Genomic DNA, 13,815 nt, shown 5'->3' on the forward strand with positions numbered 1-13,815 from the left:
CGAGCCTGTGGAGGCTCCCACTCCTCCTGTGGGCTGGAGCCAAAACCACACTGCGCTCCGAAGATAAAACACCCACAGATTAGACGTCTCTCTCTCTTTTTTTTTTTATAAAAGGAAGGGGGGGTTCTTCTAGCTTTCATGTCACCGAACCTTTATTTAGCTGCACATCAAACCAGCAGACACCTCATGGGATGAGATTTAGGAAAGCCCCAGATGTTTTTCATGCTATTTCTTAAAGTAAATACTGCGTGGAAGGATTATTAGTGATGCAAACTGTCTAGAGGTTATTGTGCATGTAGACATACAAACATTCCCGGCTTCAGCTTTTGGTGTTGAGACAGCTGATTTTTGTTTTTTTTATCTGATCGTTTTGGGTGATGTAGTCTGCGGTAGCGGTGCACTGCATTACATGTGTTTTCCTTTAAGCACCTAATAAACTGGCACTACTTTGGGTGTTCGAGAAAATTAAAATGACTCTACAGGCCAGTTTAGTACTGCACTTTCATAATGGCTCAGACGGTTAAATTACTGAATTTCATCTTCCCCCATGATGCAGCTGCAGCGTATTAATATGACCTTTGCATCTGAGCCACATACCCAAGCAAATAAATGAAAAATAGGATGCAGGTGTGGTCCCAGCCCTTACTACTCTTTTTGGTTTTTCGACCAACTGAGCAAAATTTGTGCAATTTCCTCATTAATTCTTTATCATTTGTTTAAAATTAATAACCTAAAATGGCATTTAAGAAAAATTAGTATTCTTACAGTCGCTCCTAATCATTTGGATATTTAAAAATAGCTCTTGCTCGGCCATCAAAACTGAATCTCCACTCATTTCTCAAGTATTGCTTGTTGTCCTGTCCAGGTAGTCAGAAATAATGTATGACATTGTTTAAGTATACTTATTTTAATGCAAAACTATAACAGAAAAATATATTACTATGGTGCATTACAACCTAGTCCGGTGTAATGGATTAAATAAAAGCACAAGTGATAAGCTATACAAAATAGTATTTTAGCTTTTGGAATGAACTAAAAATAAATTTAAGGTGTGCAAAACTAAAATATTTTTTCTAACCAGTGGGGTGTGGATATATCTTCAGCACTAAAGTGTTGTCAAACTATTGCCAGATTCTCAGTTTTGTTTTAAGTCAACACTTCTCTGCAGTTTAATAACCTAAAAACAGAAAGTGACTCAAGCTCCATCCGCAACAATCAATAAAAAACAATACCTTCAAATATTTTTTGCAACCTTTGAAAGCTCCAACTGCTTTCACATCTCTCAACGACTAAACTGAGCATGATATGCAAAATCAGCCCCTTTAACTGTCTCACTCAGTTAACCAGCGTCATGGAAACAGCAGAGCAACAATAACAGTGTGGGTTGTGCAGAGTTAAAATAAAGTTAAAATGATGAAAAAAATGATAAAATTATGAAAGAGAGAAGAGAAAAGAAATTAATGAGTTCTGTGTTCTCGTTCCAGATGGCAGAGGTACAGCAGCAAACGAGCAGGCTCACAAGCCACAAGTTATTTTGATTTTTACTGAAAGATATACTTCATTATTGTCTAAAATACATATATATTCTATAAACTAAATCTATAAATCCCAGACTAACCTAATAAAAAATTAAGAACCAGTTATGGTGCAGTAGCATATTTAAATGCCATCTTCATCCTCAGTGTTGCTCTACTGTCGCTAAACAGGATGTCCAAAAAATGTACTCATAGCACTACATTTGCTGCTGTAAGGAACAAGTAGCGTTTACTTCTGAGGTACCATTCTAAATGTGTAATATGTATTTTATTTTGAAAGTTCACTCACTGCTGACCATCTAGAGTCTAGATGGTCAGCAGTGAGTGAACTTTCAAAAAGCTGGGTCTAGATTCTAGACCCAGCTGCTGCCCATATGGTTGACATCTCAACCTTTTTGGTTTGAAAAACAGTGTGCAAATGTGCTTTGATGTAAGTTTCCACTCATTGATGTGGTTTCTAGAAGTGTTACTCTTGCAACAGTGCTGTGTACATAAACCCTGCTGGACTACAACATTTTGCTCCGCCTGTCGTCAATATCCTTCAGCTATCTCTCGCAGTAATTCAATGAGCCCTCACATGCGAAGTCATAGTCAAGCTAGCCGCACCCCCAGCCGCACCTACAATGTTGTTGCACCGTTCTTATGCATATTACGGTACGGGTGCCGACTGGCTTAGAAACACGAGTCTTCTGTATCCTGGCATTTGTCACTATTTTACTAATCAATCCACTTCGAATTTTGAAATATTAGAAATATATATATGAATTAATTGATGTTCTTACACGACACTTAAGTATATAATAATAACTTTAAAAAATATTTTCTGACTACTATTTTTGATATTGTCTATATTATTAATGTTATAACAAACTTTAAGAGGTGACGCAAATATTTCACTGGATTCTTACTCTGGGTTACCCTCACTCTTTCCCCTCCAGCTCACAGCCCAATGAACTGTAAGGTTTCAGAGAAAATTAATAGTAAACTTTACCCAAATTTGAATATTTTCAACTTTGAGCTGAGCCAATGCAGCGTCGATCCTCTTCAGTTTGCTTACCAGCCTTGTGGAAGTGCAGCATGCTGAAACAGGTAGATAACTCTGACAACACTGCATTGGTTGGGTGTATTGAGGGTGGGCGGAAATCAGAGCACAGGAATCTGGTAAGGAACTTTGTTGAATGGTCCGGATGAAATCACCTCCTCCATCTGAATGTCAGAGATGTTGGCTGACTTCCGAAGGAAAAAAACTGGGACTATGCCCATCAACATCATGGTCGTGGAGGTCGAAACACTGGACAGATACAGGTACTCTAGCACTCACCTGAATGACAGATTAGACTGAAAGACCAGCAGTCTGGCACAAATCATGTGACAACTTGATAAAAATGTACTTAGACGAATGGAAACTTCAAAATGCTTCTCAAATGTTAAGAGTTTTCCAAAAATATAAATGTAATGGCAATCTGAGAAGAAAAATGAGTACTTTGTTCTTTTCTGATTACAAGCAATGGAGTACTTCACTGTCCTAAAGTTAGTGCACCGAAGCAAAAGATCAGAATGCTTCTCCCAGCGCTGCTTTTGTGGCGTCTTTGGAGACCCATGAATCCAATATGGGAAACTCAGCTCAAGACAGATGCAATTATGTTGTGAAAATACCCGCAACTTCCCTAGAGCCTGCAGCATGCCAACAACAGCATCCACATAACAAACAAGACACAAATAGCATGTTCTCTGTTTGGCTTTTCCTTTACTGTCTTCACAACAACAAATATCCTGCAACACAACACAGCTTATAGTCAGACATGCTTAAAATAAAAATACAAAAGACTGAACAAAAGCAAGTTAGCTTTACCGCAAGAAAACAGATGCAACATTATTGCACATTTCTGTACATGGCCTGGTGTACAATTTGGCAAACTGGAGGTCTGTAAAGTCAGGGCTCAATGTTCTATATTTCCCCGTGTGACCCCTGCGATCGGGAACGGCCCTGTGTTAAGACTGTGTGATGAAACACAGGCAAACGGGTTTCAAAAAAATAAAACATAAGGCAGATTATCTGAACTTAAAAGATAATCCTCTTAGAAGAGTCAAGCCAGGAAACGTAACCATCAGCTAAACAAAGGCTCTGAAATACTCTGAGTTACATATTTGGCTAAATCTTTTTTAGGTAAATCTATGACATTGTCCTTTCTCTTGTCCTTTATAGCGATGAAGTATAGCCACTCTTATGTAAGACGAGTCCTGATGAGAACAAATATGAGTTTTGGTGCACACAAAATTGTCAACCAAATCCAACATCATTTAAGGCAATGTACTAGATGGTAGCGCACGCAGAAACCTAAATGCTGTTAAACTGGTAAAAACGTGTACACTGAAAGCAGTTTTTCCCATGCTGTAGGGAGCCTGCTATCAAAGATTGAGGACAAAATCCACAGTGTTCATATGATGCAGAAAGGCTACGAGCCTTCATTGCTCAATCATCCAAATAAGAGGATGACTTCAAGAGTTACAGCGTTTTTCTCCCCAGGCAGCGTTTCTGTGCTACTCAACAGTGAAGGTCCAATATCAAAAAAGCCATTTTCAAACATGCATTGCAGCATGGGGCTTTTCTGGGACTTAAGACTGTGTGTGATGCACGCTAATAGCAAACTGGCTGGTCTTTAAACTGCCAGTTCCCTGGTACAAAAAGTGATGTCAGATTGCAGCAATGTGTGAATAATGCAGATAAAATTGTGAGTGGGCATCATGTGTGCTGCCGCCTGCACGCTCTAACCTGGCAGCACGCTCGCTGAAATCAAATAGTATTTCTAGTACTGCGAACAAACCTGAAGCAGACCATTTCAATACTGTAGAAAGCATCCCAGCCTAAGACTCCTGAAGCTTTTAAGTTCATATGTGAGGATATCTCCATGTGGAATGTGAATTAAAGAGAGGAACATTGGAAGACAACCTATAATTGTCAACTAAATGTATCAATCCAACCACTTTCTTTACTGCATTTCAAATTCACAGGAGTTGCAGGGTTGCAGAGAGGGTTGGAGATTGCTCCAACTGACTTTGGCAATACATGCACAGGGAGAATATTAAACCCCTTAATATTAAACAAGGTTTGAACCTGGAGAGTCTTTTGCCAATGTGAAACAGTGCTGACCACTGCACCACCCTAGCTAAACACAAAAGGAGGACTGTGGATTTGGTCCCCGATCTTAAAATAGGATTTTAGAGAAATGGCAAGCAACACTGATCCATATACAACCGTTGCAAGAGCTTGGTTCGCCTAGCCGGCAATAAGTCATTCCCAGTGGGTGATGGGCTTCGCCAGGGCTGCCCTTTGTCACCGATTCTATTCATAATTTTTATGGACAGAATTTCTAGGCATAGCCAAGTGGCGGAGGGTTTTCACCTGGGTGGTATCATCATCTCTGCTGAACATGCATCAATGTATGAAAAAAAAAGCATCTTAACCAGTACCTGGAGCTGCCTTAGATGAATGATTGAATGCTGGGCCACATGTGAACAACAGTAGACTATACCACCTAAGTGCTGCTTACTTAGTAAAATAAATCATGTATAATATTGGCAACTTGCCCTGTAAAAGTCTACACACGTGTTTCTTAAATGAAACAGAAAATGTCCTCTCAGTGATGGGAGCTCTGCGACTACAGCGAACATCAGTAACAGTAGTAAAGCTGAGAGCGCAGCCCCCTGAAGGTGTCGTCATCATGCCCGCTGGCCTGCTCTCCTTCAAAGAGCATGGACTCTGGAAGCACCACGCCCTCTAGTGGATCCGGCTGGCAGAACTCCACTACAAATTCCTCCTCGCAGTCCAGCAGCAGTCTTGACCACGCACTCATGTCCAGCTGGCCCGCGGTGCCGCCGTATTCCTCTGGCAGGACCGATCGTGGGATGTTCCGGTGCAGGGAGCGCAGGTCTGAACCGTGGAGGATGTACTGTGTAAGAAGACGACAAAGACTTGTCAGCGACCTGCAGCTTTAATATTTAATGTGATGAATGTAATTTTAGATTTATCAGGTAACTGCCTTCAACTTTCACCTTCCTACAAAGCTTCACCTTTGCCATTTTCATACTTGAGATGTTTTATGAAAAAGGTTCAGGAATTAAAATCAACCTCACATTCAAGAACACCTTCTCGTGCACCTCTGTTCGTTTGTTTTCAGCCCAGCTTTTTTATTTTTTTTTTACATCCCTCAGAGGAAGTCTACTTCTGTCCCTTTGTACTTCTGCATCTGCAATGCACGCTGAGCCTCCTGCAGTGTTAACTTGACTCTGATTTTATGGAAGTGTATGAAGCTTCAGTGAGCCAAATCTGGCAAGCAGGACAGGTGGTGAGAAAAGATTGTGTTGGTTCAGGCCAAAATAACTCCTGTGTTTTTAATGTGCTCTATGTTGGCACCGGATAACGTGCTGGCACGCACAACAGTATAGGTCGATTCTATTGGATGTTCGCCCTCACACGCCTCAGGACATCACACAACCCAGTCACTGTTGAAATAAAAATCACGAGAACGCTCCCGGTCTCATTTCTCACTTGACATTCTGCTTTTGAGCTTAGAAACTGAGGATATTTTGTCTGAGAACAGCATGGTCCTAGAAGGAGACTTTCAGACTCACCAGTGACAGTGAAAGTGGTCAAAAAAGGGCGTCCACTGAGCAAACTAAAAATGGCACTCACACTGCAAGCTGCCTGCACATGCCCAAGAAGAAGACTTGGAATGGGGGCTGGCCATGTGTAAATGTGATAAGTGTTGCTGACCACCCTCTGTATGCCAAGAAGCCACTCTTGTGAGCAAAAATGTGAAAAATGAAATAATCTGACCACTAAATGCCATGCACAGAATCAAATTTGAACACAGAGGTGCATTTACTATATCCAAACTAGTATCTATTTATTTTGACTGTACCTGCTGATTTTTTGTTGTTTTTGCTTATATATTAACATAAAAACAGATAATATGCCACTGTTGCATTTACAGCTTGTTTTTGTTGACCCCAGTGTTAATTACAGATGTGTTACTATGCGTTTTAATGAACACAACACAAGGCTTACCATACCATTTTGAAAAATTGTTGTTCGGTTTGACCATTTTGGTTTATTTCTCTGAAAAGGAAACATGCTTAGCTTTTCAGTTTCACAGATGAAAAAGACTATCGGTTTGAAACACAGGCTACAGAATAAAATGAGGGGCACGATTCAAAGCGGGCCTTTGTTCCAAACAAAAGAGTCAGAGACAGTACAAGAATAGTTACCCTCTCTGCCATCTTCTCCTTGAGAAACGGCTTAATTATAGCAAAGATCCCTTTGAAAATCCGCGGCTCATTAATTATGTTAACGGCCTTGATTCTGATCGGAAACCCATCCTGTGAATTAGAAGAGAAAACAGTCACAGCTGGGCCTTGTCAAATGATTCACACATGCTTTGTGTACTTATGTAAATATCAGACACTCTGCAGTCACGACAAAACACCACAGGCAGCGTTCAGGAGCTGCTGTGACTGACAAGTTTTTTTCTCAAGTGTTGCACTAATTCCATTTTTTACTGCTATATCATCAAAAATAAGAATCATTTTGAGATAGTGATTCATTAAGTAACCATCTCAAGGTGAAACTAGCAGAGTTAATCCCCTCTGACATAAGAATATCATCATCAGATAGTGGCTTTATCAAATAATACTCATTATTGCTAACATTCGATTTTTGATGTCATACCTGGAGGATGCTCACAACTTTTTTGGCGAGAAACGGGCCTGGATTGGATGCTTGTGACATGCCCACTCCGGTGTAGTCTGCTAAAATAACAATGCCGTTCACCTGCGTTTCCTCCGGCTGAATCAGCTTCTCCAGAGTCAAATAAATCGCTCTAACATTGTCAACAAATGGGTAATCATTTGGTTTCCATTTTCCTGTAAAACAGTTAGAAGTGAGTAATCGTGCATCGTGAGCGAACGAATAATGCGTCAGATAAATCGAGTATTGCGTGAATTTTCCAGTGACGATGAAGCTGACACCAACCTGGGCGCAGACAGAGGATGTATCTTCCATTGGGGTCCGGCCGTGGCAGCACTGTGAGAAAGCCCAGGTCGAGGACGTGTTTCACTGTGGATGGCTTCAGGTCCTGGAACACCTCTGGCCAAGCCTTACGTCCTGCATGGTAATTGAGGAGCAGCTGCAGGGCACGGTCATAGTCGAACTTCCTAGCCCGCAGGAAGCGCAGCAGGAAGGCATCATCAAGTCGTGTCCTGAGATTGGGCTGTTCCTGCAGAGCCAAGAGGGGAAAAAAAGTTAACTGAAAAAAAAAGAAAAGAGGGAAGGTCATGAATGGCAACAACTAGAATAAACAAAATACGGCTTCTGACTAAACAAAATAAAACACTGAGAAAAATGGCTAAATTAAGCTTGGTTAGCATCCATCTGTCCATTCTTTACTACTTCTCCAGGCCTGGGTTTCACTGGCAGCAGTCTAAGCAGAGATGCCCAGTACTACTCCTCCCTGTCCACTTCCTCTAACTTTTCAAGGGGAGCACTGAGGTGTTTCCAAAGCCAGCCGAGAGATAATCCAGCATCTCCTGGGTCTACCCTGGGGTGTTCTCCCAGAAGGATATGACTGGAAAACCCCACTTAGAGGCACCTGGGAGGCAGCCTGGTCAGATGTCCAAACCACCTCAACTAGCTCCTTTTCAGCCTGTCTCTAAGGGAGGGCTCACCCCATACTGTACCTATCGGACCAATCCCCAGCTGGCATAAGTGGAACTAATAAATCATTACAAAAGAATCTGGTTAAAATAATCTTTTAAAAAGTTTTCAGAATAATTGTATCAATGTAACTGCTTGAAAATAACACCTTAAAAAACCCCAAAACAAATCTGTTCTATTGCGAGGTGTCAATGCTATTACTAAACTCTAAACTATTAGAAATTCACCATTTAGCCACCAGTAAAAGGATCCTTTATTCTGATAACATGGGCACTTCAGTTTATTTTTAGTGAACCTTCTTTGTTCAAAGGACCAAACCTTTGAGACTTTTCCTTCACTAATAAAGAACATGTACCACCGTTTTAGGGGAAAAAAACAAAACCTTATTTTTAAAATGATTTACGTCCATCACACATTTTATAATAAATTTACTTTGAGCCTTCAGTGCTATAGGCTGAAGAGGAAAGAAAGAATTCAGAGGTGGACCACCTCATTGCTGGAAATAACAAAACTACAGATCATATTTCTATGAGACTCTATTTCTATGAGACTCCAACCACTGTCAAAAAATGTCTGCAAGACAAACAAAGATAATTCACATGGAATTCAGTGCTGCTGAAATGCAACAAATAAGAAAAAATATTTTAATTGACAAACAATTGAAATTTGGCCTTGTTCAATAATACCTTTATTCACTGCTTTTTAATGCTATCAAAACACTACAGCAGAAAAACACAGGACCTGTGCAGTTAAAATCCATACTCATTTGTCACAGGTCATAGTGTCATTGGAATATTGGACATTTGTCACAGGTCATAGTGTCATTGGAATATTGGACAGTGCAATCACACACTGTATTTTTTCCTAAACGTCATGTAGGAGAGTTACAAATACATAAAAAAATTAAAATAAAGGATGTGAAACGGGACAACGTGGAATCAGATCCCCACATCCACCTTCAAGAACAACCTTAAATCTGAATTCTGAACATCTAAAGCTTTGTGATATATTTGGGACAGCACTGACAAAATCTGTCCTCAGAGAAAAACAGAAACCCCTGCCAAAGTTCTCAAAGTACCATTGTAATGGCTATGGCAGGTGTTCCCAAGTTCAAAAACACAAATAATACAATATTACATCAGCTTTATATTTTTAGGGTATTAAAAGTTAATATACTATCCTAAAAACAAATGGAAGTTTGTGTTTTAAGGAGAGTTTATAGACCAAGACCATAATATATGTATATACAGGCTATTTTATGGGACATATAACCTCCTTTGGATGCAACACAGGCAGCTATCCATCTCCAAATGGACCGGATAAGAGTCAGGAAATTGTTGCTGAGGAATTGCTCTCTATTCCTGCATGAATGTGGCCTGGAGCTGTGAACTGGTTACTGGCTCTGATGAACATAATGACCCAAGCAAGCAAGTTCAATAGGAGGCAAGCTGGCAAATAAAGTGTCTGGGTTTTCTTCTGTTCCAGAAAGGCTTGTTCTACTCTGACAGTGTCAGGCCATATGTCAAGCAGACACTGTCCTGCTGAAAAAGCCGCAGGGCGCTGCTGCAGGAGTAATACAAGTTCAGGTTAGAGCACCTCAACTCGGTACCTCAGTCTGGTCAGAATTTCACCAAGAACAATACGATCAGATGCTCTCATGGACACGCAAAGCTGCAGCAACAGGATCCAGAATGCCAAAAGCCTGGCCCCAGTCAACGTCAGTCAGTCGTGGCATGGTGCCACTGATAACAATGCTGTGCATACACTGTTTTATTGTGCCCTGATTCCACTGGCAAGAGAATACAGCAAACTGAACCAGTTCTCGGTTGTACAAGTGAGTTCATTTGTGTTAAACAAATTAACAAATCACCAATCTTGCCACTGACTAAAACCAAACAACTGGAACTAAAAACTACTTCACAATATAAAACTTGCATTTCTTTTTTTGAGTACCATATTAAGTTTTATCACAGTGGTTCTCAAATGGTGAGCTGAGGCACACTGGGATGCCTTGAGATTTTGCATAAACCACACACTGCAGATGTACCAAAAGTAATGAATGAGATTTAAATTCACTATTTTAGTGCTAAAGGATCTATTTCAAAGTGAGGAGATAAAACGGATCACTTTCCTGTGTAGAAAAAATTAACACCTATAGATTGTAGGTGAAATTTAGGCCCCAGTGCTGCAAACATGCCCTGAAAAGTGCCTAATAAAAGAACTGATTATTTTTCCGATCGCATGTAGGCTATTTTTGGCATATATGAATACACTTACATTTCATACTGAAAATTCCTTCCTGTATTTCCTTACTCACACTTCTCAAATTCTTCCCAAAGGTCCAGTTGAATGTTACTCAAAAGCTTTCCAATTTTTGCCCTCTTTTTTTTGCCGCTTGGTAAGGCATCATTGGTCTGCCCTACCTTAAGTATCATGTCCCTCAGTGCTTGGACATCCCGTAGACGCCATTCTGGCTTCTCTTGGAGCTCCTCACGTGCCTTGGCCACCAGTTCAGGGGTCAGGGTACAGGAATAGATGGGTGGTGGAGGACTGGGGAACCAGCTGTGCACTGCAGCTGCTGACGAGTCCACTGTAGGACCACCGAGATCGATGGACTCATGCTGATCGGCCATGGAATGACTGGGTGAAGCTGTTGGGAAATAAGCACGGGTGAGGAGAATTAACTTTTAAATACCATAGCTTTACTTCAAATAAGAACAGCGATACCCCACGGCCTGACACCTTCATTATCAATAATTAAAAGTCATTATCATATTTTGTACCAGTAAGCTGCCTCTGCACAGTAAATGTACAGCAGCACAAAATAAAAACTGTTAAGTGCCTGAACATTACAGTAAGTGTCAGGTACACTCACAAACTGCGCAGTTTTAGTAAGTAGCTCAATTTCAGCTAAGTTTAGCAATAGATGTGGGAACACGATGTTCCCAGATACACAAGAGCGGGATGCTCTCCAGTAACTACCCAAGACTGCAAACACTGCATGCATTCACTCAGTAATGAGTCACAGCGCCAGAGATTCTCAGCTAATACAGCCTGAGCCTAAACAGAGCATATGTCCGGATAATGACTGAATACTGACCAGAAAATGGGTCTAACGGTAGCCTTCAATGGCAGACATAGAGTGCTAAAAGGCTGCTGGTAAGTGATATATAAATTCAGAAAACATCCGCAAAGATCAAAGCTACAAAAACCACTGTCAAAAAAATCACAACGGACCTGTCAGGAAAATCCCTCTTCCGGGTACAGAGCCGGCGTTAGCTCATTGGTGCTTTTGTAACACGTGATGCACTGCGCCGATGAATCGTGCGTCTTTTGTTTTGATGCCGATGCTGCGTTCAAGTTTAATCGGAAATTAGGCAAACCTATATGTCAAAAAAATTAATAGCGTGACTGTTATGTGAGCCTGTTGTGTTTCAAATTCAAATGCGATCTTGAAATATCCAGCTCTTTTTCTTTTAACAAATTACAAACTAATCCGTTTCAAGATTTACTAACATAAACACGCACCTGGGTACCTGAACCTCACATCTCTAAATCCAACAGTAACAGAAACGCACACTTTTCAAACACTGTTGTTTGATTCAAGCACCAGGCAGGTAATTTTATAGCTCTGGGGTTTTATAGCTGTAGGCTAACGTAATGATCTCATACTTGTACGCAGGTTATACCATCCTTGTATTGCATTTCAAAGCAGTAGATGGCAGAATTTACCTTCATGTTTCCGCGGCTGCTTCCTTGGCACTGTAGGCTTCATGTCGTCTCGGAGGCTATGTAGGTAGACAATTTTTTTTAATACAAATTTTATATTTGGGATTCGTTTCACTACAGGATTGGTCGTACAACAAGGGGTTGGTGTTTTGTTCTTTAAAAAATGCAAGCAATTGACTAAATGTCTAATTAAAGGGGACGAAAAAGAAAGAAAATATGGATATGAGCTTTAGGCTAATGTCCAGTACTTGTGTCAAACCAATTTAACGATGATGTATTGTGATGTACATCCAGGATATGTTAGGTATTGTGCTAAAGAGAGAACCAAGAACAAGACGGGGGGGTCCATGTAGGCCGAGAATAACTGATTAAAAATAAATATGTTGTAGGAAAGTGGTGTATAAAAGATGATTTTCATGGTGACAAGGCAAGAGAAATGGTTTGTGGACACCACATGTAAAACCATTTCATTTGTGAATGTTGGCTTTTTGTTGCCTGTCCAGTGCACTTGTCATCACTTTCATTTGCACAAATCCAAGTAAAATAGTTTACACAATAGTTAGGCAACAGTTAACAACAGTTCAGCCTTTCTAACCAGACAAACGCCTGCAGTTTAAGTGTAACTAAAACTTAAAATTAAAGGGTCTTGAGAACAAAGTACAATATATGCATTGTGATAGAGTGGATGTGGAAAGCATCAAAACATTAAACATAAAACAGCAAACATTAGACTTCAGTAAAGCGCAAGCACCTTAAAGCTGCACTTAATATGTTGCAGATATGTGACTGCTAACTATGTGACATTAGCTTTTCTTTCATTTTGGACACTTTGGAATGGTGACAGTGTACAGTCAATTGAATGATACCCCAGTCAGACAAGCTTAGAGACCAGCCGGTGACCATCTGGCAATCACTGTTCATGAGAGGAAAATCAGTGTTCCCCAACCAGTTGCAAGAGGTCACCAGCAGTTGCTGGGAAAATATTTGCTAAAGCCCCTAAAGGCCTAGAGACCAATCAGTGACTCTCATATTTCCCCAGCATCACACCTGTTGCTAGGGAAAAATGTGTATTCCCTAGCTGGTTGGAAAAACCTCTTTCTGATTGCTTTGCTTGCTAGCATATTGCTGTGGTCCCCCATAGTTTTCATGGGAGTGACAGAGTTGTCTAAAAATATTGCCCAGTTGCTCTTAGAGCTGTGGTGAAACTGTGGCAAGTGCAGTATAAACTGGAAACCAGGACCATTCACCTTCAGAGTTAAAAGCTGCACCTTTTAAAACATGTTGACTACATCGCTGATGAACAACTTTTAATTGGAAGGCAAAAGTCTCAATTTCTAGTTTGCATCACACCCTTTTCACAAGTTGTACTACAATTTTTTGCATAGTTAGCAAAAATTGTGGGAATCTGCTTGCAACCAAAGCAATCAATATGTTTTTGTTGCAGGATCTTGTTTGCAACAGATTTCACCCAGCAAGAGCCAACAATCTCCAGAAAGTACAATTTTGTTTCCTAGAAATCTCAATAGTTATGTCTCACCAATGGTCCTGTTGATGCTCTCATTATGGGCAGTAATATTAAAAGTAATCCTCCTCTAGATACTTCTATTTTTGTACTTGTTTTGAATGTAATGCTTTGTTTCCATTGCAAAAAGTAAAATGAGCTTAACAATAGCACACACAGCATTCATTGTTTTCTAGATGCAGTGCACAAATATATCTGCATCTCTCTATCTGGAGTCAGCGCTATCTGTAATGATTTTATGGCAGCTTATCAGCCTGAAGTTGCAGTAGTCTATCAGGGACCAAAAAGCACTGCCACGTTGGACCTAATTTTTTTTT

The 13,815-nt window shown here is 40.4% G+C and overlaps 1 protein-coding gene across 2 annotated transcripts; it reads right to left on the minus strand.

The window, feature by feature from the left end:
- Nucleotides 1-4,965: 4,965 nt before the first annotated feature.
- On the minus strand, nt 4,966-11,552 carry ttpal (tocopherol (alpha) transfer protein-like). 2 transcript variants are annotated; one of them, XM_085394271.1, is made up of 6 exons: nt 11,485-11,552; nt 10,671-10,897; nt 7,567-7,810; nt 7,264-7,457; nt 6,804-6,914; nt 4,966-5,485 (listed from the first exon to the last, which is right to left on the minus strand). In XM_085394271.1, exons 2-6 carry the CDS (start codon nt 10,878-10,880, stop codon nt 5,207-5,209), a joined length of 1,038 nt encoding a protein of 345 aa, XP_085250397.1. In that variant the 5' UTR covers nt 10,881-10,897; nt 11,485-11,552; the 3' UTR covers nt 4,966-5,206. The 2 variants fall into 2 exon arrangements, with proteins under 2 accessions (XP_085250397.1, XP_085250396.1); XM_085394270.1 differs by having other exon boundaries at nt 11,348-11,487.
- Nucleotides 11,553-13,815: the final 2,263 nt, after the last annotated feature.

The sequence above is a fragment of the Rhamphochromis longiceps genome, linkage group LG20, assembly GCF_057381845.1.
Source record: "Rhamphochromis longiceps isolate RC_006_pf linkage group LG20, R_longiceps_female_GT1.1, whole genome shotgun sequence".
Classification (NCBI taxonomy): domain Eukaryota; kingdom Metazoa; phylum Chordata; class Actinopteri; order Cichliformes; family Cichlidae; genus Rhamphochromis; species Rhamphochromis longiceps.